At 34.0% G+C, this 25139-nt stretch overlaps 1 protein-coding gene across 1 annotated transcript in view; it reads right to left on the reverse strand.

Annotated features, from left to right (window-relative positions):
* The window catches only part of LOC143230949 (protein O-mannosyl-transferase Tmtc3-like), a 62151-nt gene that overhangs the window by 14897 nt on the left and 22115 nt on the right, over positions 1-25139 (reverse strand). Inside the window, exons 9-14 of the mRNA XM_076465302.1 lie at positions 18209-18357; positions 17224-17304; positions 6774-6911; positions 3548-3641; positions 2017-2151; positions 1230-1312 (exon numbers count right to left, since the gene is read on the reverse strand). Of these exons, the coding sequence (XP_076321417.1) occupies positions 1230-1312; positions 2017-2151; positions 3548-3641; positions 6774-6911; positions 17224-17304; positions 18209-18357 (680 nt within the window). The remainder of the gene's footprint in view (positions 1-1229; positions 1313-2016; positions 2152-3547; positions 3642-6773; positions 6912-17223; positions 17305-18208; positions 18358-25139) is intronic.

Consider the following 25139-nt stretch of genomic DNA (forward strand, 5'->3'; position numbering starts at 1 on the left):
GATTTTCCAAGTTTAACACAAAATTTCACAGCAAGTCGTTGCTCCTTCAGGTCATTCATTCTGAAATCCGCCAAACGAAAAATAAAACCGCGTAGCTAATACACAAATGAAGATATTTGCAATCGAGAAATGGCGTCGTAATCAGCTGATCTGTGCAAACCTAGCGACACCAAGCGGATTCCCCTGGAACCAACTGGAGCCGCGCAATTAAAACAGTCCGCGTATTTTTTGAACAGACCTCGTACAAGATATAATTCATACAGTTTTCTTATAAAACAGTTAGATCAATTAAAATAATTTAAAACATTACTAGAGCTATTTAAATAATTGATAGCTTCACTTTAAGCACGTTAATATACTGAACCTATAGACTATACAATTACACCTATCCTTTTACGTTTCCAAAAAAACGAAGGGCTAATACTTTACTTGAATTTTAATATACCACACAAGATATTTTTACTAACATTTATTGAAAGCAGCGAATGGAACATAATAACTACGTAAGGCCTACATAAATTTATTCTTTATTAGATTCTTAGAAATAATCAACAGTTTATCGAGAAGATGGTTGTTACGTTAAACAAGAAGGTTTGCTTGTTTCTAGTTACGTAATAAAGGTAAATAACGTTTCTTTTGGGTTCAAAACTTTCACATTATTTGTCACGGTGAGTTAAGTAATCGTAATGATGTTTCTAGATTTATCTACTTAGTCTAAAAGTTATTTTTTTGGAAGATTAGTTCTGGTATTTTGTAAGTAGAAAGATTATTTTGAATAAACCTTGGCGCCAGCGCATCAGATCCGTGTGAGAGTTATTCATGACGTCATATCTGCACCCTGAGAATGGAGAAAAATACGGAGGCGAAAAGGGAAAATCGTGACCCCTATTGCAAGTATACATACACACAGGCCAAAATTTGGAGGTTGCATATCGAGTAATAAAAAGGTTTCTCCAGTGCGAAATAGCAAGGGTTTCATTATAGTATGATACATTATTGTGGACCACTTATGATGAAACATGGTAGCCAAGCGTGAATTTGGTATTATAAGAAATCTTTACATTTTTAGAGAATAACCTTATGCTGAATGTTACCAACGTTATTAATTATATTTCCCTCACTTACATGTTTAAAAATCTAAACTTACTTTGTAAACCATGCAATCTTCCTGCACTTTTTATCTCGAATAAGATCACATCATGGCTACCAAACTACAGTACTGCCTTTACCTGTTTAGTTTTAGAAGCAGATTTCCTCTGTGTACGTAAGCTTCTGTAAAGTCTGTTCGGATTGAGATGACTTCTCGATAAAGCTGTATAACAAGACATACACGAATGCATGTAATACATACACGACTATACGTTCTTCATTTTTTTGTCACGATTTGTTCAAACACTGTCAAATTGAACCAACTATTTTTTCTCGTCTTTAACAACAGTATTAATGAATAAAACTATAATTAACAACAGGAATTTTCTTTTAGAATATTTTCTTGGGGAAGAAGTATTAAGAAGTGTTTAATGTTGCATCTGAGATGCGATGGAGAAGTAAGTGTATAATTATGGTGAAGTTACATTCCTCAATTATGTACTAAACGGTAAAGTTTTAAGGACATCTAGCTTTTCATAGCAAAGGTTGTAATCTGGAAATAAGACTCTCAACTTTGCTAAACTATCTGGTGGGGAGAGGAAATTGAGTTTAAGAGAATGTCTCCTTTTGCCCTGTGGAAAGAAAAACAATTATATCTTATGATTGTACTGAAATATGTTTATTACTCTTTTTGTTTGAGAACATAATAGAAATTACTTTAATTTTACCATCGAAGAACAGTCGGTTTCAGCGGAGTAACTCCAAGGGATAGAAGTTACAATAAGTAGTAACATATGAAAATATATGATACACGCAATCTGCTGAAATGTATTGGTTTCTTAAAACTTAGAAATTATCTATATTCTATGTTACTTAACTGAAAGAAAATCAGGAAGAACCCAAGTCAGTTTAGTACACTAAACTTACGTTATCTGCTTCCTCCAAGCGAGTGTTGTTTAATGATAAGAGAGAAGCTAGGTTAACCAAGACCTGTAGGTAACTTTGAGTTACACGCAATACTCGAGGTGTTTCGCCGTTAAAAGGAGGTAAGAGACTTCTTGCCTAAATGTAAAATGTAATACAGGCGTAGGAAATGAACAAACTAAACAGGAAAATCGGCTGAAGAATTGACAAACTACTGTTAATAGCATTAAGTGATATACTCAATGAGTTTTCACAGAAATAAAAGCAACTTTTAAACTTTAAACTTCGTTGAATTTACCATAATAAGGTTTTGGACTAATTTTTTAATTATTCGATTAAACAATTATTTTGGAATGTCATGAATTTTATATATACTTTAAAAATTTCATAAAATAATTATTATCTAACATCGAATGGTAATCATAAATCAGCCCTGTAAGAAATACTTACCTTTCCTTTCTTGTCCAAGTACAATTTTCAATGAATTTAAAAGTAATTTATTCAATATTACCGGAATTTACTATTATATTTTTGTCATCTGGCTCGCTTAAGTCTCTATCTAACCACACCCTAATACACAATTCCTGACTTGATTAACTCACAAAATTTCATTTCTGTTTTTACTTGAGGTTAGAATATTCGTTAATTTCATTTGTTTAAAGTCATAAAATGTTTTACTCCTTTTTTTTTCGGTTAAATATTTTCATTCTTGGTGTAGTTCATTGATAACATTCGTCACTTTAGAACATGGACAATTAATCTGTCGAATAAAATTAATTTTTTTCCTTTAACAGCCACGTGAATAAAGCACAGAAGACTACTTTGAATGTTAATGTGTTATGTTTTTCTGAAGTATATTCACTCTCACACTTGAATTAGTAGAAATATTAAAATTTTGGATGGACAATTTGAACTTAAAGCAACATCCGACCGATCTGCGTTTTTTTTGAGCAGTCACTTATTTTATTTCAATGGCAATACAGTTGAAAACTTTGAGAAGGCCGCTCTGTCTTACCAACCAGAAAAACAAGGAAGCAGTTAACACGCACAACACTAAACAACTTTCAAAAGTGTTAGTGACAATATGGAAATGTTGAATATTAAAGGAAATGAGCGTGAAAACTTATAAAAACAACATACATTTATAACGTTTTGAAATTAAGCGGTAAAGGCTAAACAATTACAAACACCAGCATGTTAATCAAACCGCAATACTTAACACAGCACACAATAAATAATATAACTAAGATTTAACACTCCTACGAAAAGTGGGGCCTAATAGGCCCCAGAGCAACTTGAAAGGTTATTAATATTAGGCTAATAATTTTGTATTTAAATGAAATTGCCATTTAAATCCATTAATGAATGGATTAACGAGATTCTCACTGTCCCTATCTACTATCTAGCGAAACCACAGCCAGGGGAACGGGCTTGGAGAAATCAGGACTAGAAACGTCTTTTCGTAGGAGTGTTAAACTAAGCATAGAAGGAAGTTACAAACTTCGATTCACATAATCAAAGAACAAATTACTACCTTTAAATACATGTCTTCCGCTTGATGATACCTCTTCATGCGAGTGAGAACATTTCCTGCGTTCAAATATCCACGAATATCATCGGGTTGAACTCTAAATAAATAAACACGTATAATTGGAATAAGTGTTCATTTTAATGCTGTAGATAACACTCCGAAGACATTTATTGTGAGTATCGTTTAGCAAGTTAATACATCTCAACATTTTCAGTTGTTTTAAAAGTGGGAAAAGTTTAGATATTCCAAAATAAACAATATTTTTGGGAATCCACATTTGAATGATAAATGTGTCAGAATTGTACACGTCCTGAACAACTAGTAATCTGCCTCTCCTAATTACTTACTAATTTATGTATATAATATGCACGTGCGTGAAAGTTGTTTTGTTTGTTTGGGAATTTCGCACAAAGCTACTCGAGGACTATCTGTGCTAATTTAGCAGTGTAAGACTAGAGGGAAGGCACCACCACCCACCGCCAACTCTTAGGCTACTCTTTTACCAACGAATAGTCGGATTGACCGTTACATTATAACGCCCCCAGAGCTGGGAGGGCGAGCATATTTAGCGCGACGCGTGCGCGAACCCGCGACCCTCGGATTACGAGTCGCACGCCTTACGCGTTTGGCCATGCCAGGCCTCGTGAAAGTTGTTTATTCAAGTTATTTGTTTCGTCGCGCCTTGTTTTCTAGTGGATCAGTGGTAAATCCGAAACTAGTACTGTTAAAAATCAGCTATTGATGTGCAAGGTAGGCATAGCACAAATAGCCCATTATGTAGCCTTGTATTTAGCAACAAAAAATAGAAAGTATGATGACTTATACAATAACGACTTTCATAAAACCACATTAAAAACCCATAAAACTTTTTTTTAATCATAAGCTTCTTATTATAGATTCTTACATGACCCCTTATTTCGAAATGGGTAGAAAAGAATTAGAGGGCGGGGTATAGGTGTTGTATATACAAGACTGTTTAGTGTAGGTGGAATTGATTTGTATTAAACACTAAACAATCGTTAGATATAAACTCTCAAAACAAACCAGAGTGTTGATGGATTGCTTAAAAAGTGTTAGTTTGATGAATTTTATCATGTAACTCTCTACTAGTCGTACGTTTGAGATTACATTGTTGTCTAGGCTTTATTAATATTGTTAGCGTCACAATATTGGAATCTACGTTTTTCTCGTTACCTTAACCGAGGTTTGATAAATCAGCGTTGTTCGCGTACTTTGTAGATAGTTCAAGGCCTCAGCGGTCAAGGAATAGATACAGAAGACCAAGCAAGTGTAAGTTAGGAAATAAAGAAGCGAAGTTAAGTGAAGTCAATTGCAGTTTTGTCAGTGAATTAGTTAGCGAAAGAAAACGCAAGTTAGCCAGTGTGTCAGTAATTAGCTATAACGGGCGATAATCTAAAGTGAGTTTCACAGTTTAAGGGAGACAAGGAAAACAATTTATCTTGTAAAAAGGATGTTCTAAACTTTTGAATCTAAAGTAATTGAATTTGTCTGTATAGACTAACGAAAGGATACAACTATCGTAACCCACGAAGTACCGTAAGGGAATTATTCACTGATACTATTGTGACAAGAGCAGAGAGGAATGGTTCATCTAGTCAACTTCAAGTAACCGTGTTCGTTTCGTCAAGGTCCACACAGACAGATTCAGTTACTTTAGAACACTTTTTGACAAGATGAAGTATTCTCCATATCTGTATTAAACTGTGAAAGTCACTTTAAAATACTGTCTGTTATGGGTAATCAGTCACACTCTCGCTAACTTCGCGTTTTCTAACATTTTTCTGACTGAACTACTATACTGAACTTCTCAACTTGATCTCTCTTGGTCGCCTATGTTTATACGTGGATCAGCCTTTTTAATAATTCACAGTTAAGGTAACAAGACAAATAGCGAAGGTTCGAGTAATGTGACGACAACAATATTAGTAAAGCCTCAACAACAATGTAATTGCAAATACAACGTACAATTTGTATATAGTTACGTAACACACGTTTGTCACAATTAGGATTTAAAACAATCTCCCACACCCCTGTCATGAAAACTAAACAATTATTAAATATTAAGTCACAAGATAAACTTACGTATTATGCAGTATTGTATATTTAACAGAGCCTAAGTAGACTTTTGGCAAGAAAAGATAATTATTTACATTTGAGATAGCTGTGATATCAATAGCGTAAATAATGTGTATAAAGTTTGATCTGTTTCGAATATATTATTTTAAAACAAGTAGATTGTGTGCTCTATGTTTAGTATAGACATTTATCGCCAGCAACACACAAACACCTACTGTAAAAAAAATTCAGGACCATATACATAAAATCCTGACAACAGGCCTAATTTGCATTTTTAAGATGGGCTACTCCAATATGTGTGGTTGAATAACAAATTATTATTAAGTGGTGATAAATGTGGATTTTTCAAAAGTATGAATACTATCCATCATACGTTTGTTACAGATTTGGCCCGGCATGGCCAAGCGCGTAAGGCGCGCGACTCGTAATTCGCGGGTTCGCGCCCGCGTCGTGCTAAACATGCTCGCCCTCCCAGCCGTGGGGGCGTTATAATGTTACGGTCAATCCCACTATTCGTTGGTAAAAGAGTATCCCAAGAGTTGGTGGTGGGTGGTGATGACTAGCTGCCTTCCCTCTAGTCTTACACTGCTAAATTAGGGACGGCTAGCACAGATAGCCCTCGAGTAGCTTTGTGCGAAATTCCAAAAAAACAAAACAAAAAACAAAGTTACAGATTTTACTACTTTTTTAAAAACTCTCACGCTGGTTTTGTGTCTGTAATTTATTGCTTTTGTATGTAATATTATAATCTGATATAACAATAAATATTTTGATATCAGAAACAAACAGTACTCGGAATTCTACAACAGCGATAAAATAAGTTATTAAACTTATATGAAACGCTATCCGAGGAATGGTTTAATAATCTAATCAGACCGAACGCGGCCTAGCGGTTAGTTTGCTGGACTGTTAAGTTGAGGTTGTGTCTCGTGTCCTGTTACAAAAAACCAATCGTGCTAGGTACTATGAGGCAATGGGTGTGCAATAAGATTTAAGAAAGAGTTGGCCAGTAAGTGGGGTTAACTAGATATCTTTCCTTAAGTCCACTACTTCAAAATTAGGAACAGCTCGTGCAAATATCCATCGTATAGTTTTGCGCGAAACACCAACCAACAATTAAACTAATACTAACCTAATCGCTTGCTGATAAAAGAAAAGAGCCTCATCGTGGCGCGACTGTTTGTCCAAGGCTTTTCCGAGATTGTTGAAGATTTTTGCATTTCTTCGAGTTACTTTCAACGCCGAAGAAAACAATGTATAGTCCGAATACCTAAAAGAAAATCCCAAGTTAGAAAATTATTTTGTTTTTTTTTAACGTTTATACACAAAATGTTCGTCTGCCAACAAATTATTTTAATTAATGAAGTTGCATAAGTTACTTTTGCATTTCAGAACGGCTGGTATGGGGTATTAGTACTTAAGGTTAAGAAAGTTACTTTCATCGACAAGTCATGAATTCACAAAATTTCAGTTTTTTCTGAGCTTGTATTATACTTTTTCATCAATAATATTTTAAATTTTTAATAGATAAAAAGTATTTTTGAATTTTTTGTTTTATACAGTTACATATAAAGCATAAAACAAATGTGCGAAAATAGTCAGTTTAGGCATCCAAAATATTTTTGTGTTATTCACTTTATCCATTTTACCTTAAAATAGTCTACTTTAGTGGTTCCCATACTAAGCCAAACATGCTCGCCCTTTCAGCTGTGGGAGTGTTATAATGTGCAGTCAATTCCATTATTCGTTAGTAAAATAGTAGTCCAAGAGTTGGCGGTGGGTGATAACTAGCTGCCTTCCCTTTAGTCTCACACTGCTAAATTATGGACGCCTAGCGCAGATAGCCCTCATGTAGCTTTGCGCGAAAATCAAAACAAACAACACCCCAACTAAGCACCGCAGCCAACTCGCAGGAGCGTCGCGGGATATTTAAATTTTCGAGGTAAACACAGTGATATCGACATCTGTTGGACATCACGCGAACTACTAACTCGACTTAGTTCACAGTTTTAACATTAAATCGTGCCACATTCCTTTCGATGACGTCTCGAATGTATGAGATACGTTTATGTTTACTTGTACTTTCGGCGACGCCAGTAACTTCTCGAACTTTCACGTTTCTTAGAGTTTGTATACATAAATACCTGTCGACTCTCCGGGTCTGTCAGTACTCGAAATAATTAAAGGGTGTTGTGATCAAATGTCTGCGTGGTCTAGAAGTTTTGTTGATTTTTAGTCCTTGTGCATGAAAATGGAAAGATTTTTGAACATTAATAAGAAATGTGGGAGTGAAGAAAAGGATGGCGAACCACAAACCAGTGGCAAAGTTGTAAAGAAACGGAAATACGACGATAGTTATCTAGATTTTGGTTTTACTTTGGTAGATGTCAAACATGAAGAGTGTCTGCAGTGCGTATTATGTCTAAAAGTTTTGGCTCCAGCGTGCATATTTCCAAGTAAATTAAAATGCCACTTAGAGACCAATCATCTTAACATGGCTAGTGAATTTTGTGATTATTTTACCAAGAAGTTAAAAGATTTAAAATAACATAAAGGCACATTTTTGAAAGAAGCATTAACATCAAACAATGCTTTACTAGCACCCTACAAGATGGCATGTAGAGTCGCAAAATGTAAAAAGCCTCGCAGAAGAACTGATTTTACCGGTTGCAGTGTGTATGGTGAAAATTATGGTTGGTGAACCTGCGGGAAGACTGCTTTCAAAGGTGCCATTATCCAACAATACTGTTAGTCGTAGAATCTAACACATGGCCGAAGACCTCAACGATCAGCTAATTGAAAAATGAAAGGGAAAGAAGTCGGATTACAGCTAGATGAAGCGACGGATAGTAACAAGGATGTTCATTTGATTTGCCACACATGGTTCGTGGATGATGACAAAATTGTGGAATACCTTCTCTTTTGTAAAAGTTTCACTGCAGGTACAAAGGTTCAAGACGTGTTTGGGATCCTTGACACTTTTATGTGTGAAAACAACTTAGATTTGACTAAGTGCATTGGCATCTATTCCAATGGTGGTCGATCTATGTCCCGCTGTTATGGAGGATTGCAGGCACTCATACGAAGCAAAGCTCTTGATGCACTGTGGACCCACTGCATAATCCACAGGGAAGCCTGCCAAAGCAATGAGTCATCCACTGAACCTAGTCCTGGAAAGTATGTTGAAAGTGGTGAAATCGGCTACAGAAGGCGAGGTTTTTAAAAACAAATTGTGTGAGGATATGGGATCTGAGCACACATCTTTGTTGTATTACTATAGCTAGAGATGGTTCTCTCGTAGAAATGTACTGTTCCGTGTGTTCGAATTACGACAGGAACTCTACTCTTATCTCAAAGAAGAACACAAATGTGCTAAAAACTTCTTGGATACTGAATTTTTGTCAAAAGCAACTGAATGCGTTTCATCTCTCTGTGGGGAAGCAACATGTAAGTTCTGAAACTCGCAGAGAAGGTTTCAACCTTCAGAAAAAAAGTTACTACTATGGAGAAGAAAAAATAAATGAAGATGGTGACAAAGACTGTTTTTCCCTGTTGCAGCAGTTTGTTATATCCAATGAAGTTGATTTGACCCATGAACTAAAATCTGTTTTTGAGGAGCACCTAACAGCTCAGTGACTGGTTTGAGAATTACTTTCCGGAAGATATGGAGAAGTTTGCATGGATCCAAGACCTATTCAAGGCTAAGGCTCCATCTGAATTTATCTCTGCAGAAGAAAATCTTATTGAGCTGTCTTATAACAATACTTTAAAAACAGAATCGGGCAGCATGGAACTGAGTTTTGGATATCAGTAAAAGATGAATATCCGCTGCTAAGCGCTAAAGCTCAGCGAAACCTAATTCCATTTGCGACGTCACATTTCAGCGAAGCTGGGTTTTCAGCGGTTGCTGTGATGACAAGCAAGTACCGCGTAAAAATAAATGTGGAACAGGAAAAGAGGGTGGGTGTCCAGTCTGATTCCAAGGTTTGAGAAGCTGTGCAATGCCCAAAAGGTGCACAAATCCCATTAGTAATTACGGTTATTTAAAAATGAAATAAAAATATTTTTACTCTCAATTTAAGTGTATTATTCTTTCAAACAGCTACTAAGTTGTTAGGACAAATACTTAAGTATTAAGCTGTTTGGACCTAACCACTTAATAAACGGAACTGTTAGGTTTTTGGTTTTGCCTAGGAGCACTGTGAAAAAATTGCTGAGACATTAAGCGCGCAATGAACCGAGAAAGTTTGGGATACGCATACCGGATTTTTTGAGAATCCATAACATTTTCAAACAAACTACTTTCAAACTTTAGCGTTATTTTGAAACTTTTCAGACATATTTCTAAAGAATGAATGAAATAGTTTGATTGTTTGTGCTTTAATAAAAAGTCACAAAATTCAGTATACGGCCATTTTGACGACTAGCGCCACCTATTTCATTTAGCTCTGGGTTGCTCATGTAGCAGGGATAGAACTTTCTCCCGATAGTGAGAGTTTGGCGGCAGCAGTGTACGTTTTACGACAACAAGCAAGTTAAGCAGGCCTATTATATTCGTGATTAGATGGACCGACCGTTTAATGCATTTATCACAAAACCGAGACGTTCTGTGCGTACCAAGAACTTTTCTTAAAACACTGCGATAAAATACCAAAAAATGGGACTGTCCCGGCAAAACAGGGACATCTGGTCACCCTGCCGGTTCTCAATACCAATCACTGAATTATTTAGAATTACCACTGATAAACATCGGAAGTTCATCCTTTATATGAACAAACTGCATCTATTAACGTAATTTGTTATTGAATATTCCACAAAAATGTGTTAGAAATAAGTTTTAACAACTTTGTGCATATAAAAATAAAAAATCCATAAACTCTGTTCTGCTACACAAGAAATTCAATAGATATCAATATCGATGTCTGTCAGATAGGTAGATTTATCTATTAAAATGTTGAATTACATGCTAACATATATTTTATGTAATGTTGACGTATGTGAACAACTTTCAGAACTACTTTTCATAAAATACTTATTTGTGAATAGTCACCATCTCTGAAGTCTGTACAACATAATCTGCACAAATATAGATATTTTTCCTGAAGGCCACCTGAAGGGATCATGTGTTTTAACCATTCAGATCACTATACAGTAGTCTGTTGTTTGTCATTTAATCAGCAAACACTAAAGTGACGTCACATAAGGGTGCTTGATGTTTCCATTTGTATTACCACGACAATAGTAAAACGTGTACATGTCACGAATCACGAGGAGGCTACGACACAGTATTATGTATAAACTTCGAAAGCAAGGAATAAAAATATTTGTTGCTCTTAATTTTGGTTTTATTTTGAAACAGAACACAATTTCTGGAACCCTGTGGAAGTACACCTAGTAGTGGGCTAAGATATGCAAACAGATATAAATAAATAATGTTCCGCAACATTATGATTGGTATAAATATCATCAGAGCCAATATTTTGATCGCTCCGCACGTTTTCTGTGAAGTGAATAAAGTCATTGTATTTTTCTAGGAGACAGTGGAACATTTGTCATCAGGCAGTCAGTCAGATGATCAATTTGTCTATCTCTGTGTTGGATAGCTTCAAGTATCTGGTGGTTATCCTATTGGCTGTGTTATGGTTGTAAGACATATTTGTGAAGTTTCAGTGCATATAAATGCTCTAAGGACATCAAATAATATTTTATGGGACTAATGAAAATGTTATGAAGATACCAATGTGCATTTCCATTACGAGAACAATTTCTTAAAGTGTATTAAAGTGGCCTTACTAGAGCCTAAATGTAACGAATAACAAAAGTAAGAGACAATATAGAACTTCTAAATTAATAATGAAGACAAAACTGCATCAGTAAAAAGTGACAAACGTAACTGACAGCTAATATTAATTCTCAGATGATGCTACAATATGCTAAGATCACTATAACCCAGAAATGGAATGCACTTCCCGCGTCTCCTTATATATGCAAGTAAAATACTTTCTATCATGTTACATAATTCACCCTAGAGATTGTTCAAAATACTGTCTTTATAACTGTTCTTCATATATTTACTCATACTATTAGGTTGAGGAATAATTCGTGAGCATTTTAAATAATTTCATTCAAGCATTACATGCAAGACTATACAATACTTCAATGCATGAACACATTACACCCAAAACATTTATTATGATACTTTATTTCATGTAATACCTAGGTATATAGTATGCATTGTTTTAAACGAAATTGCAAGAAATTAAATGCGAAAAGCAGATGGTGTCGAAAATGCTCGATTTTGTCCACTTGACATTCCATTTAATGAGCTGAAAATGAAAGCAAAATTTAAAGACATATGAAAATCAAACACACCATCTATTAGAGCAAAAAAGTATCTACCAAATGACATGAAATATTTTGTGAAAGCGTTTCATTTATGAATATATATTTTAACTTGAAAAAACGCTCACGAATTATTCCTCAACCCAATAGTATAATTCGTTTACTTGACTACCAGTTAGTGACTTTCTACTATAATGGGGGCTGGAATGCTAATTTCAAGAGGTAAGTTTATTTAACTCACTTACCCCCAAATGGTAGTACCTTATTTTTATTTTTCAGTTATTTTTCTCCGTTACTTTAAGGAATAGTAACCTTCCTTCAACTGTCTGCAGGCAGTGAAAGATGATACAGATATGGGACGTTGTGAGTTTGAGCACCCACATCTCACTCTCCTAATTTTTATTTCAATATTTTTAATTTTAATTTCTTTCCTATTCCTTTTCTTTATGCGAGTTTTTGTTTTGTTTGTTTGTTTTTGAATTTCGCACAAAGCTACACGAGGACTATCTTCGCTAGCCGTCGCTAATTTAGCAGTGTAAGACTAGAGGGAAGGCAGCTAGTTATCACTTTCCACCGCCAACTGTTGGACTACTCTTCTACCAACGAATAGTAGGATTGAGCGTCACATTATAACACCCCCATAGCTGAAAGGGCGAGCATATTTGGTTTTATGGTGATACGAATACGCAACCCTCAGCTTACGAGCCGAGCACCTTAACCATCCGGCCATGCCGAGCCCTTTATATGAGACTGGCGAATGGATGTTAAGACTAATATTCCCACCCAAACTTATACATATTGTTTAGTACTAATTTTCTCTAAAACTGAGTGAAGTGTACGAATTGAAAAAGGAAGGACTGAGTTATAAACAGCAAATCCAAGCCTCTGACTAATTATATTAATTTATTGTAACCAAAAACAAGTCGAAACAAATATAAATAAAAAATAAACATTGCAATAACTGAAAGGGTCCCAGGATACAAGCTATAATGTGGGATATAAAATCCCTAGGTTACAGAGGTGATTGAAAAGTAGGGCTCTCATTGCGGCGAGGATACACCGTCTATAAGAATTAGTCCCCATTCGCTACTCTCACATAAAGAAAAAAAAGGAAAAATGTAGCAACAGAAATAATAGATATAGAATAAAAATTAGGAGAACAAGATGCGGGTGCTCAAGTCCACAACGTCTTACATCTATATCACCCTTACTTACATCTATATCACCCTTACTTACATCTATATCACCCTTACTTACATCTATATCACCCTTCACTGCCTGCAGACAATTATGAGAAGGTGACTACTCTCTAAAGTGAGGAAGAAGAAAAAAAATTGAAAAATAAAAGTAAGGTACTACCATTTTGGAGTAAGTGAGTTAAATAAACTTACCTCTTGAAGTTGGCCTTCCAGCCACCATTATGGTTTGTTTGTCTAGAACAGGGGTGTGCAACAGGCGGCCCGCGGGCCACAACCCGGCCCGCCAAGCCATTTAGTGTGGCCCTAGTTGTTGTAATCTAACCATGTGGCCTGATCTGTAATCCAACGCAAATGGAATATTTTTAAAAGCATCGATCCTACGGGATTCCCAGGCTTCGACTTGACAAACTTCTAAAATTATCTTTGCTAGAGAGGAGCAGGCCGAATTCGATTGGTCGGCCTCCTTAGGGCATGAATAGGTGACGTGCACTAGCACTATTGTCTACGACTCAACGTCATGTCCTGAACCTCGCCTTCGCCGGTTGGCGACAATTTTCCCTAACCTCTGCTGTCCGTCATTCATTATTGGTGAAAATTTTATTACCTTTTACAGTTACTACAAGAGATTGAAGGTAAATTGATTATTATTTAGCATATTGTTGTGACTTTACTGAATTTATTAAAATTTTTGCTTTCAGATGCATCTGATTCTATGTACAGTGTGACCTCGTTATTCGCGGGGGTTACGTTCTTTACCCTCCCGCGAATAGCGAAAAACCGCGAATATTGGATGCAGTTTTAAAACGTATATGTATGCGATTATATACTATATGAAATGCTTCCCAAACACTAATGATACTTATACTCATTGATGCAGTAATAATGTAGCAATATTGCATACTGTTATGTATTTCACTAAATTGTACCGTGCGTTACCGGGCTGTGCTTTGCCGTTTGCGTTGTTGGGGAAGCTGAGGCAGTCAGCCAATAGCAGTCCAATCTTGTTTGGTGAAGACGACAATTGATAAAACGGCTTGATTGAGTAAATACAACAGAAATCTCCTCGAAAAGCCCTTTCAGTCTCTGTGACCTACAAAACGCAGTTCGCGCATAACCCGCGAATATGCGGGGCCGCGAATGGCGAACCGCGAATAGGCGAGGTCACACTGTATTTTGCTATTCTCAATTAATTTAAGTACCGGAAGGCTATGATCGGGATGCCAATTTAGAAACATGTGTTTCTGTCCATAAGAGGTTCCATGTGTAAATAAATTCTATGTTTTTTTCTACTTTGCTATTTTCGTGAGAATAATTTTTGTTTTGATTTCAGGGCTAGTAAAATGTCAGCAGTTAAGAAACGAAAATTGATGATGAGGGGAGGTTATTCAACAGTGAATGGTGCACAAAATATCTTGTTGTCCCACATAATCAAGGTGTTGTCTGCCTCGTCTGTCAAACTACAATTGCAGTCATGAAAGAGTACAATATTAAGCGACATTACGCAACTAAGCACTCCTCCCAGTTTGATGAAATTGTTGGTCAGGCACGAAAGGACAAAATTGAACATTTAAAACATCCATTGAAAAGCAACAAGGTGTTTTTACCACTTTCAAGAAAAATTCAGAACTGGTGACAAAACTGAGTTTTAAGCTTTGTGAATGTATGGCAGAAAAGGGAAAGCCTTTCAGTGATGGAGAATTTATTAAAATTGTTTAACAATATTCACAGAATATGCATGTCCAGAGAAAAATATTTGGTGGAGCAAACTAGCCTTTCCGCTTTACTGTCTCACGCAGGACAAAAGATCTTTCAGAGGACATCAAAGAAACTTTGAAAGAGAGATTGAATTCGTGTGAAGCTTTCAGTCTGGCTTTGGATGAAAGCACTGATATCAATGACACATCCCAACTTGTCATTTTCATCAGAGCTGTTACAGCAGGCTTTGATGTTTTCGAAGAGTTTTAGATATGGCAAGCCTTTCCTCCACAACCACAGGACAGGATATTTGTGAACAAGTGCTTAAGGTTGTAGAAAAGTTTGAACTGAATCCTTATAAATTATGTGGTGTTACAACAGATGGTGCTCCTTCCATGACAGGTAGGACAAATGGATTCACCAAGAAATTTCTAACTGCAATTGGAGCACAAGACGTAGTTGTAAGCCATTGCATTATTCACCAAGAGAGCTTGTGCACCAAAGTTCTGGATTTTGCAGAAGTCATGAAAAATGTCGTCCAATGCGTAAATTATATTCGAACACGAGGATTAAATCATCGACAATTTAAAACTTTTAGATGAGCTGGACAGTGAGTATTCAGATGTTTTGTACTTCTATGCTGTACGTTGGCTTAGTAGAGCTGCTACTTTGAAGAGATTCTGGAATCTGCGAGAGGAGATTAAGTTCTTCATGGAGAGCAAACGTCAGAATGTGGACTTCTTGAGCAATGAGAACTGGCTGAATGACTTAGCATTCCTCACAGACATTACACAGCATCTGTCTGATTTAAACTTAAAACTACAAGGGAAAAGTCAACTTGTGAATAAGTTGTTTGAGCATATTTGTGCTTTTGAGAAGAAATTGGAACTTTTCCAGGTTCAGTTGAGAAGAGCCATATTGACCCATTTTATATGTCTTGCAACCAGGAAACTGGAATTTCCTAATCTGGATTGCACCAAATATGGAACCAGTGTACAAAAGCTGCGTGATGAGTTTGCAAACAGATTTCCAGATTTCAGACAAACTGAAATTAGATTGAAATTGTTCGCTCAACCTTTGATTTGGCAGTGGAAGACAGTCCTGATGATTGCCAAATGGAACTCATTGAACTGCAGGCTGACATGGACACTAAAAGGAAATTCTCTGAAAACAGTTTGCTAGACTTTTACAAACTCTGTGTACGTGAAAAGTTTCCCAATTTGTCCCGTCATGCACAAAGAATTGCCTCCCTTTTTGGTAGCACCTACTGCTGTGAGCAATTTTTCTCCAAAATGAAGCTCATCAAAACCAAATGTAGAAGTCAGCTGACTGATGAACATTTGACCAGTCAGTTAAGAGTGGCAACCACTTCTGTCAAAGCTGATATTGACAAGCTCTGCAAGGACTCTAAATTTCAAGTGTCGCACTAAAATGATCACTCATGCAAAAATATAAAATATTATTGCTTGCATTTTGAGATTTTTTTTTAATTTATTGTGCATGTACACGAATAAGCTTGTTTTTTAAGTGGCCCCGCTTGATTGATGAAGTTGGTTATATGGCCCACCGACGAAAAATGTTGCACACCCCTGGTCTAGAATGAAGCACAAAGCCACACAATGGACTAGCTATGCTCTGTCCACCAAGGGTATCGAAACCCAGTTTTTAGCAGTGTAAGTCCGCAAAATTCTGCTGTTCTACTGGGGGGGGACTATGGTAGAAAGGCACGAATTGGTAGCCCAGTAAACGAATTATACTATTACGAAGGGTTCCATCCAGTTATCTAAATTAACTAATATAACCCCCAACCACCACCCATCAATTCTACTGTAATTATCATGTTTTAAACAAGCTTTTATATGCGGTGACGTGCACATCCGCACAACGTAGTGCCAAATTGTTAAATGACCTTATTCATAACTAAAAATAGTTATTAGAAATTTTAGTAAAATGCCTCTAAGTTAGGTTTCTTTATATTTATTTAATACAAGCTTATATTTGTTACAGAATGGTTTAATAATTTTGTTTAACGTTTTTTTTATTAAATCAATTAACTTTTAAATTTTGTGTCAGTATTTCAAAATTACTGACAAAATATTACAAATTCTACAATATTTGAATAACTTAACTCTATTAGTGTTAATTTGCTCTAAATATATATTCTATTAAAGTGAAAGGACTAATAGTAGAACAGAAATATCCTCTTCTTGAAACGAATAGGAGCTTGTCAATAACATTAAACAAGTTAAACTTTAGTAAAGTTTCTTTCAACAAATTCCAGTCTGTTCATACTTACTTGTGTTCTAAAACAGTGTGTGTGTTGGTATGAATAACTCAAGAACTTACCAGTCGAGATTGCGGTAAGCTGTCTTAAACCCATGGGAAATAATTAATAGTAGTAGAGCTGTCACAGCCAGCATTCGGGCTCTGTGTAAATAAAATATTTTCAGTCTATTGTATTTCAACAAAGGTTTTTAAAATACAAAATTTCATCAAATAAGAAACACGTTTTAGTGAAGTGAAAATAGAATACTGCTATAGCCTGGATAGTAAGTAATATCAGAACCAACTATAGTGTGATCTTTGTGCAGTCAATTTTATTAAAGTAGTTTAAATATCTTGACTTCAACCCATATTGACATTCATCGCAAAAAGTTTATTAATATTCGAGAAGGTTTTTTTTACCGTTTTAGGATCATTAAGCCGTTAAGTTGAAAGTCAATAGGAACTTTAAATACGTCACAACGATCGAGTGTATAAACAACAATATGGAAAGTGATATCAAAAATGTTATTATAAGAAAACAAGAAAAATAGTGAATACCTGATTAATGAAACATTATCGTAACTTTAAAAAAATATTCTATATACTTTGAACATAAGCTGAAGTCTCAGAATTTAAAGCATAAAAGGCTGATAGAGACTGGCATTCGAAATATTACAGTTTGTTTATGTTAAATATAGATTAGAGGTACTTTTATATAAAAAAATACCTCAAACAGATAAACTTAGATTTACACAACTACAACACTACGAGTTAATCTTACGAATTACTATTGGTACAAGAAATATTACACAACACACATTTAAAAATTTATATATCACATAGTCTTTGATGTCAAAAATTACATTTATCACGGTACCTTCACGGTAATCATTAACAGTTATATAATATAGTCCTTAATTTAAATATCTGAAATTATTTGTAGGGGACCTTATTGTTAAATCAATAATATTAAAATAGTATTTCGTCTCTGTTATCAATATAGAAAATGTTATCATTAATCATAAGGCTCCCACTCGTCACATAAGTTAAAACTACATTTGGTCACCTTCCTCTCCATAACATAGTCCAGCCGGTAGCAACTAACATGCAGAATCCCATACTCGGTATGTACAGAACTCTCTCTGCGAGAACGAACCCCACGGGATGAAACAAATTGGATGCTGGAATGAAAGGTATTACCAACATACAGACAGCCTGTAAGAAAGAGAGGGAAAATTAGTTTTTGTTTGTAGTGCTTAACTATCTGTGTTGTTCCCACCACGGGAATCAAAACCCAATTTTCAGCATTGGCCTTTAAGACCTACTGCTGAGCAACCAGGAGCAAAAACAAATCATTTTAAATTAATATCGACGCATCATTATTATTTTTTTTATTAGGTTGATATCCAATCAAGTAGACATCAGCTCGTGGGAGACAATCTAACTTAACTTCCTTATTTATGTAATGTATCAGCATGGGAGTTAAGGTTTGTTAATATGTTACATATTTTACACGGCCTGGCACACAAAAAAGAAAATGTTTTTCTCCTTTGAAACTACTGGGCTGGTATAAGAGTCTAAACAATCTTAAGTTTAAACCAGATACACTGTTACTAAGCAAGACTATAAGAGAAAGCTATTGAGGAACATATCTTTCCCAAGTTTTATTTCAGTAGCTTAGCTTTTCTAATGTTGCTTGAGAAAAATCATTGAATTAGTTAAGATTCAAATCCAGTATTCCAAAAGCTGAGAAAAAATAAATTAACTCAAAATTTCAATAAACTGAACACTGAAATAAATAATATTAACATTAAAGCTGATGACATTAAAATTGATTTAATGGACTTGAAATATCTATATCGGTATTACAATACTTTTATCACCAGTTATTTCATTTATTCAAAAAGACAATTGTCTAAGATCTATATTATCTTTATATATCATTGCATATTTCATTTTTAAAGTGTTATATATATATTGCTATGTGTATACTTCATTTGCTGTAAGTATGCTTACATTTAAATGAAATATTCCCACTCATTCTATACGTATTTAATATAATGTCATTTATTCCTCACCTCAGATCATTTTTATGCAAGTTATACATCTGAATCTGATGATTTGTCATGTGATTTGAAATGCAAATGATTGGTCATTCAATCTACTTGTATATTAACATTTGATAGAAGTGACTTCAACGTCATAACATTTCACTTCCGTATGGAGCATGACTTGTATAAACAACAATGGAAGCTGGACACCGATGGTATGTCCTTAAAATCACTGTTTTTAGTAAGGCCACTCTCTAAAATGATCACTTCCAGAACATTTTCAATGTCTTGAATAATTTGATGAAATATGGCGGATATTGCAAGAGCATTCCATACATACCCCAAGTGAGTAAAGGCTGATAAACATTTTAATCAGCCAACAACCTTTTCTTCAATTAATATTTCGACAATATAGCATGGTTTAGCATGAAAGCGATTTTGAATATGTTTCAAACTTTTTTTCCCTCTTTGCCCAGTAGATAAGATCGCCCATGCTCGTGAGAAAGCTTAATCGAAACATTTGTATAATATTTCGCAAGATGGCCATAAGTCTGTTGTAAGCCCTATGAAAGTGTAGTTGTGAAGCACTTATTTTAGGTGCTTCATATGTGGATTTTTTTTATTAATTGTTGTTTGTAATGTTAAATTATCTAGTCTTTCCACTGCAGTTGAAATGTTCTGTCTGGACTGCAATCGGACCTCATGAAATTAGTTTCAAGCTTGGCATACAGTGACACGACATCCAGTTGCGATTACGAATATGTGATTCTGTTTGAGAGAGCAGGCACTATGATCGTGGGACCTTCAACAAAAACATATCAGTTCCTTTCTTGTATTGTTGGTGGATACAAAGCTTTACCCAGGGGTTCGCGCGACGATATAATTGGTTTAAAAAGTTATTCAACGTTTTGCAAACGATACAACCTTTTTGTCACACCTTGCTGTGAATGTTCTACTTCTGTTTTCCAATATGACTTTACAGATGAGTAAAGCATCCAGATGTTTTCTTTGAAGTCTAGTTGTACTCTGATCAGTACTGGACAACTTAAACTCTGCGGTTCAATTTAAAGTGACAAAAGAGACAAGATTATTTAAGATTGCTATATAAATAGTGTTGAGTCTGTTATATTAACATTGTTTTGGAACTTCGTCACGTTGTTATAGATTCTGTTGCCATATACGCTCATAATCTATCTGATACCACAAATCATGACAACAGTCCTGCAGCATAGTTTCTATTGAAACAAAATTTCTTGTAAGGCTAGCATGTCCAAATCACGCCATTTTCCATAATCCATCAAGTGTGGAGGATGATTATTTTGTAGTACTAATTTCAAATGTTTGAATACACAGAAGTCCATAAACACTCAAGTGATTTGACTTATGTTTTTAAATGGAATAGCATTAATATCCATTTGATTCTCCAACTGCTTGAGGCATGTGATGGTTGAAATGGAAGTATGACTGAGGCTTTTTCTTAGTAAATCTATATTATGTTGGATCTGTTCACGAATAAGCCCGATATTTCTCCGTGGTATAAAGCATTTAGAAAATTCGTCTGTTAGTATACAGAGAGTTCACATTAACCCTTCTGATCCTTGGCTTGTTCCTGGCACAGTGTCCAACAGTAATCATGTATCTCTGTACCACTCTTGAAGTTGTTTTCGTCATCCACTTGTTGGTATAAAATGGCACAACACTTGTTTGAGTTAAAGGCACACATACGCTTTCTCGAGTGTCATTATACTCACATCTTCCCCTGTATAGGTACCATTCTTAGTGTTTTAAAGTTGATCTTTCTTAGTTGGAGACGTCGTAGAAGCAGCTTGTGTACACGACTGGCATTGATATCCTAGGAGATCCCTCTTGATAGCGTAGCGTGATTTTGCCTGGAGCATACTGAAGGTATTTACAACAGACCTTTGCGTTTCCTTACCCGTTACAAGACGCCACACTTTGCTTACCACAACTGTGACTTGTAAAAGTCCTCTTGTACGGATGGACATGGTACCCCACGTTAATTCATATTCTTTTTATTTACAATCCAACTAAGTACAAGTAACTTAGTAGATTTGGAATTTTCAAATTCTCGATCTAAATACATCTTTATGAACCGGGTGTGAATATTTTGCGTTAGTAAAAGTTGTTATATTCCTTTCCAAAAGCGATCATTTCGTAGTAAGATCACTACATATGCAATGCTAAGCAATTTCAAAATGTGTTTCTCATGTCTATCCACAACGATTTTTCTCGGTTGTGATTGTTACATGACCTGATGTTTTACATATTCAAAATCGTTTTAATATAGCATACTCAACTCTCTATGTATCATAACTAATTATTACACATGACATACAAACTTAAAAGCTTGTTAACATATCAAACAATAAAATATTATAAAAATGAAATAGAATATACAAAATAAAAGAAATTTTAACAAAAATATAAACTAACGGGTGAATCATACTTGTTAGTTCTCCTCAAATTAGTTTTTGTATCTTGCAAAAACATTTTTCCTTTTTTAATAGTATTTAACAGTAATATCTTTTAATCTTTTAATGATGGTAGGTATAGAATTTTTTTTATACAAGAATTGAATGTGTTTACAGATGATAGACCTGGTAAGTAGCTTTAACAAATGATTTTACATAACTTGTAACATTATTTATATTTACACTTGACCCAGCATAATATACTAAAGATCTTATAAAAGTTTTACATATTTCAATTACCATTTTACTTGTACGCCCATTTTGTTTACGCAGGATTTTCTTTAACATATTAAATTTAGCCTAACATTTTGACTAAACAATTAACGAAGTTTTTCCAATTTAATGTTCTGTTATAAATCACATCCAAATATTTAATGAGCTTTAGTAATTTCTTTCCTATGTATTTTTAAGATTGCATTTGTTGCATTTTAAATATTATTTTTGGAAATGTCATATTTTTTCTCTAGAACACTTATTTACACCATAATTCCAAAGCCAAAGCCAATTGCATTTTTTTTTCATATAATAAAATGAAAAGCTTGTTAACCATTATGTGATATCATCAGCATATGAGACAAAATTAATATTCCACTACAATTTGTTGGACATGGAATGCTATTTGTATGTATACAAAGAGTGGAAAGCTCAAGACTGTTCTTTGAGGAACTCTGAGTTTAAGAGTATAAAACTTCTGATTTCATATTATTTATTTTCATATAGTTTAATCTTTTATGAACAAAATTATATATCCATTTTACAAGATAAAAGGAAGTTTAAAATCGAAAATTTACTTTTACATATTAGTCCATTAAGCGAAAGTTTATTTGAAGTCTTTTTCACATGTAACAAAACAACTTCAGTGGGGTATTTTTTATTGAAACCATCCATAACAGACACCGTAAGCCTTACAAATTGGTCAGCTGTTGAATGCTGTTTTTTCTGGATATGTTTGAAATTTTGGTTAACATTTCATTATTTTCTAGAAAACTCAACAGTTTATTGTTTACTAATTTTTCAAAAAACCTTAAAACCTGGTCAAACTTATGGGTTTATTATTAGATGGATCATTCTTTACCTCATTGGGTTTTGGAATCGTAGTTATAATGCTTTTATCTAATTCACAGGAATATGCCTAGACTTCAGTGATAAGTTAGCTATTTTATTAACTATGATTTCATTACATTTTGAATAATATTAGATTAAATATAATCGCAGCCCAAAGCTGTTTTATTTATATTTTTAAGCTATCTAGTATCTTATTTTTACTGTTATTATTGCATTTCAAATTTAAGGGGTTATCCAATTCAGAAATTGTACATGGATTATTGATGTCAGCAGGAAACGTTTTTTTCTAATCTTCATTTATTTGAGACTATTAACATAGGTATACCAATTATTGTTGAAATTGGTATCTCAATTATCTTTAGTGATATTATATATATATTCTTTACAAACTTGTGCTTTATCATTTTTACTATTTTGTTATTATGTTTTAAATACAGGATATTTAAATTTGTTATTTTCACCATCTATTGTAAAAGTTTTCGATTTTTTTCCAAAACCTTTTATTGTCCTTTTTTATCTCGGTCTTTATAGTGGTAATTAAAATATTTATTTTTTGTTCATCGATTAAATGTCTTTACTATTTTTTGTTTGTTGAAAAGTTGTTTAAAATAACTGTTTTTTATAATCATTCTCATTTGTATTAATTTTAACAGCATTTTTTATTTCTACTGTAAAGAACTGACTTTTTTGGGGATATATTTTGGAATGTTTGACTATAGTTTTGTTTTAAACCATGATAAACATATTGTTCCGTTTCTTCATTTGTGCTTGCAAATTCAAAAGTACTGTATTATCTGTTATAAATGTCATTAAATTTATATCAATCTGGTTTAAAAAAATTTAATTCAATTTTTAATCATTTTTATTTAACTCTTACTTTATTACACAATTTAATATGAAAACCAACTGGTAAATATTCAATGTTAACATCATTGCCACGTAAAAATATTCAACATGTTTACAATTTGTTTGGGATGTAATAGCATAATCTATATTACAGAACATTCCAATTTGTTCACAAGTATGATTATATTTTATTGTCATCTAATAATATTAAATTTAATTCACAAATGTTATCAATTAAATAAATTCCATAATTACTAATCTTTTTACATCCTCTAACTATCTGTTTGCTGTTAACATTCCCCATAATAATTTTGTATTATAATCCATATAATTTTGAAATCAAAGTTTTATCAGGGTATTTTAAGGTGGTATATACAAATTAACAGCAGTAATTTTCATGTAATTTAACCATATATCAATTACTAGTACTTCATTTTCGGATGAATTTATTTCTGTTATTAGTTTACTTATATATTTTTATTAATTAATGTTATCAACCTTTGGTTATGTATCTCAATTTTTTTTTCAAATTGTAAAATTATTCTATTTAAAAAGTTTAACTTCTGTTAACTTTGTTTCAGAAATATAGACTACATTACTATTTGTTTCTTCTATATAGAAACACAGCTCCTCCCAAGTTTGAAATAAACCACCTCGAATATTTATCTATACAATATTGAATCCATTACTGTTATTCATTACGTCTGGTAAGTTCAGTTGGATTTTGATTGTTTGCATTTAACATGGTAACAATTTTCATAAATAAATTTTGGATACGGTGTTGACTTGATTTTTTTATCACACATATGCTTAACAATATCACTTCTGCTAATTTTAGAATCTTCAATTTTAATTAACACAGATAAAATCTATGTTAAATCAATTAAAATATTGTTTTTCAGGCCACGTATAGCCATATTTAGCAAATTCTGACTTACATTCTATTAAATAAATATTTAATACTAAATGTTAAGCTATTTGTTAGACCTCAAGCATGAAGCAAGAACATCATAACTTATAGTTTAAATACTAGTGCTAAACTAACAAAATTCAAATCATAAAACTATAGAAAAATGGCCCTGTAAATATTATAGACAATATATGTTATTCATTTACTCAGATTATTGTTAATATAGTATCACTACCACTAAGATTCTTAACCAACCTAATTCAAATTATCTTAAGTCTTACTCTTACTTAGTGGCCTGGCATGGCCAGATGGGTTAAGGCGTTCGACTCGTAATTCGAGGGTCGCGGGTTCAAATCCCCGTTGCACTAAAACATGCTCGCACTTTCAGCCGTGGGGGCGTTATAATGATGAGGTCAATCCCACTATTCGTTAATAAAAGAATAGTCCAACAGGTGGCGGTGGGTGGCAATGATTAGCTGCCTTTCCTCTAGTCTTACACTGCTAAACTAGGGACGTCTAGTGCATATAGCTCTCATGTAACTTTGCACGAAAATTCAAAACAAACCATTCTTTTGCAACTGTTGCAAAAGTTTTTTTAGTCTAAGAGTGCTTTGTACTTTTTCTTCTTACTTA

This window comes from Tachypleus tridentatus, chromosome 10, assembly GCF_004210375.1.
Source record: "Tachypleus tridentatus isolate NWPU-2018 chromosome 10, ASM421037v1, whole genome shotgun sequence".
Classification (NCBI taxonomy): Eukaryota; Metazoa; Arthropoda; class Merostomata; order Xiphosura; family Limulidae; genus Tachypleus; species Tachypleus tridentatus.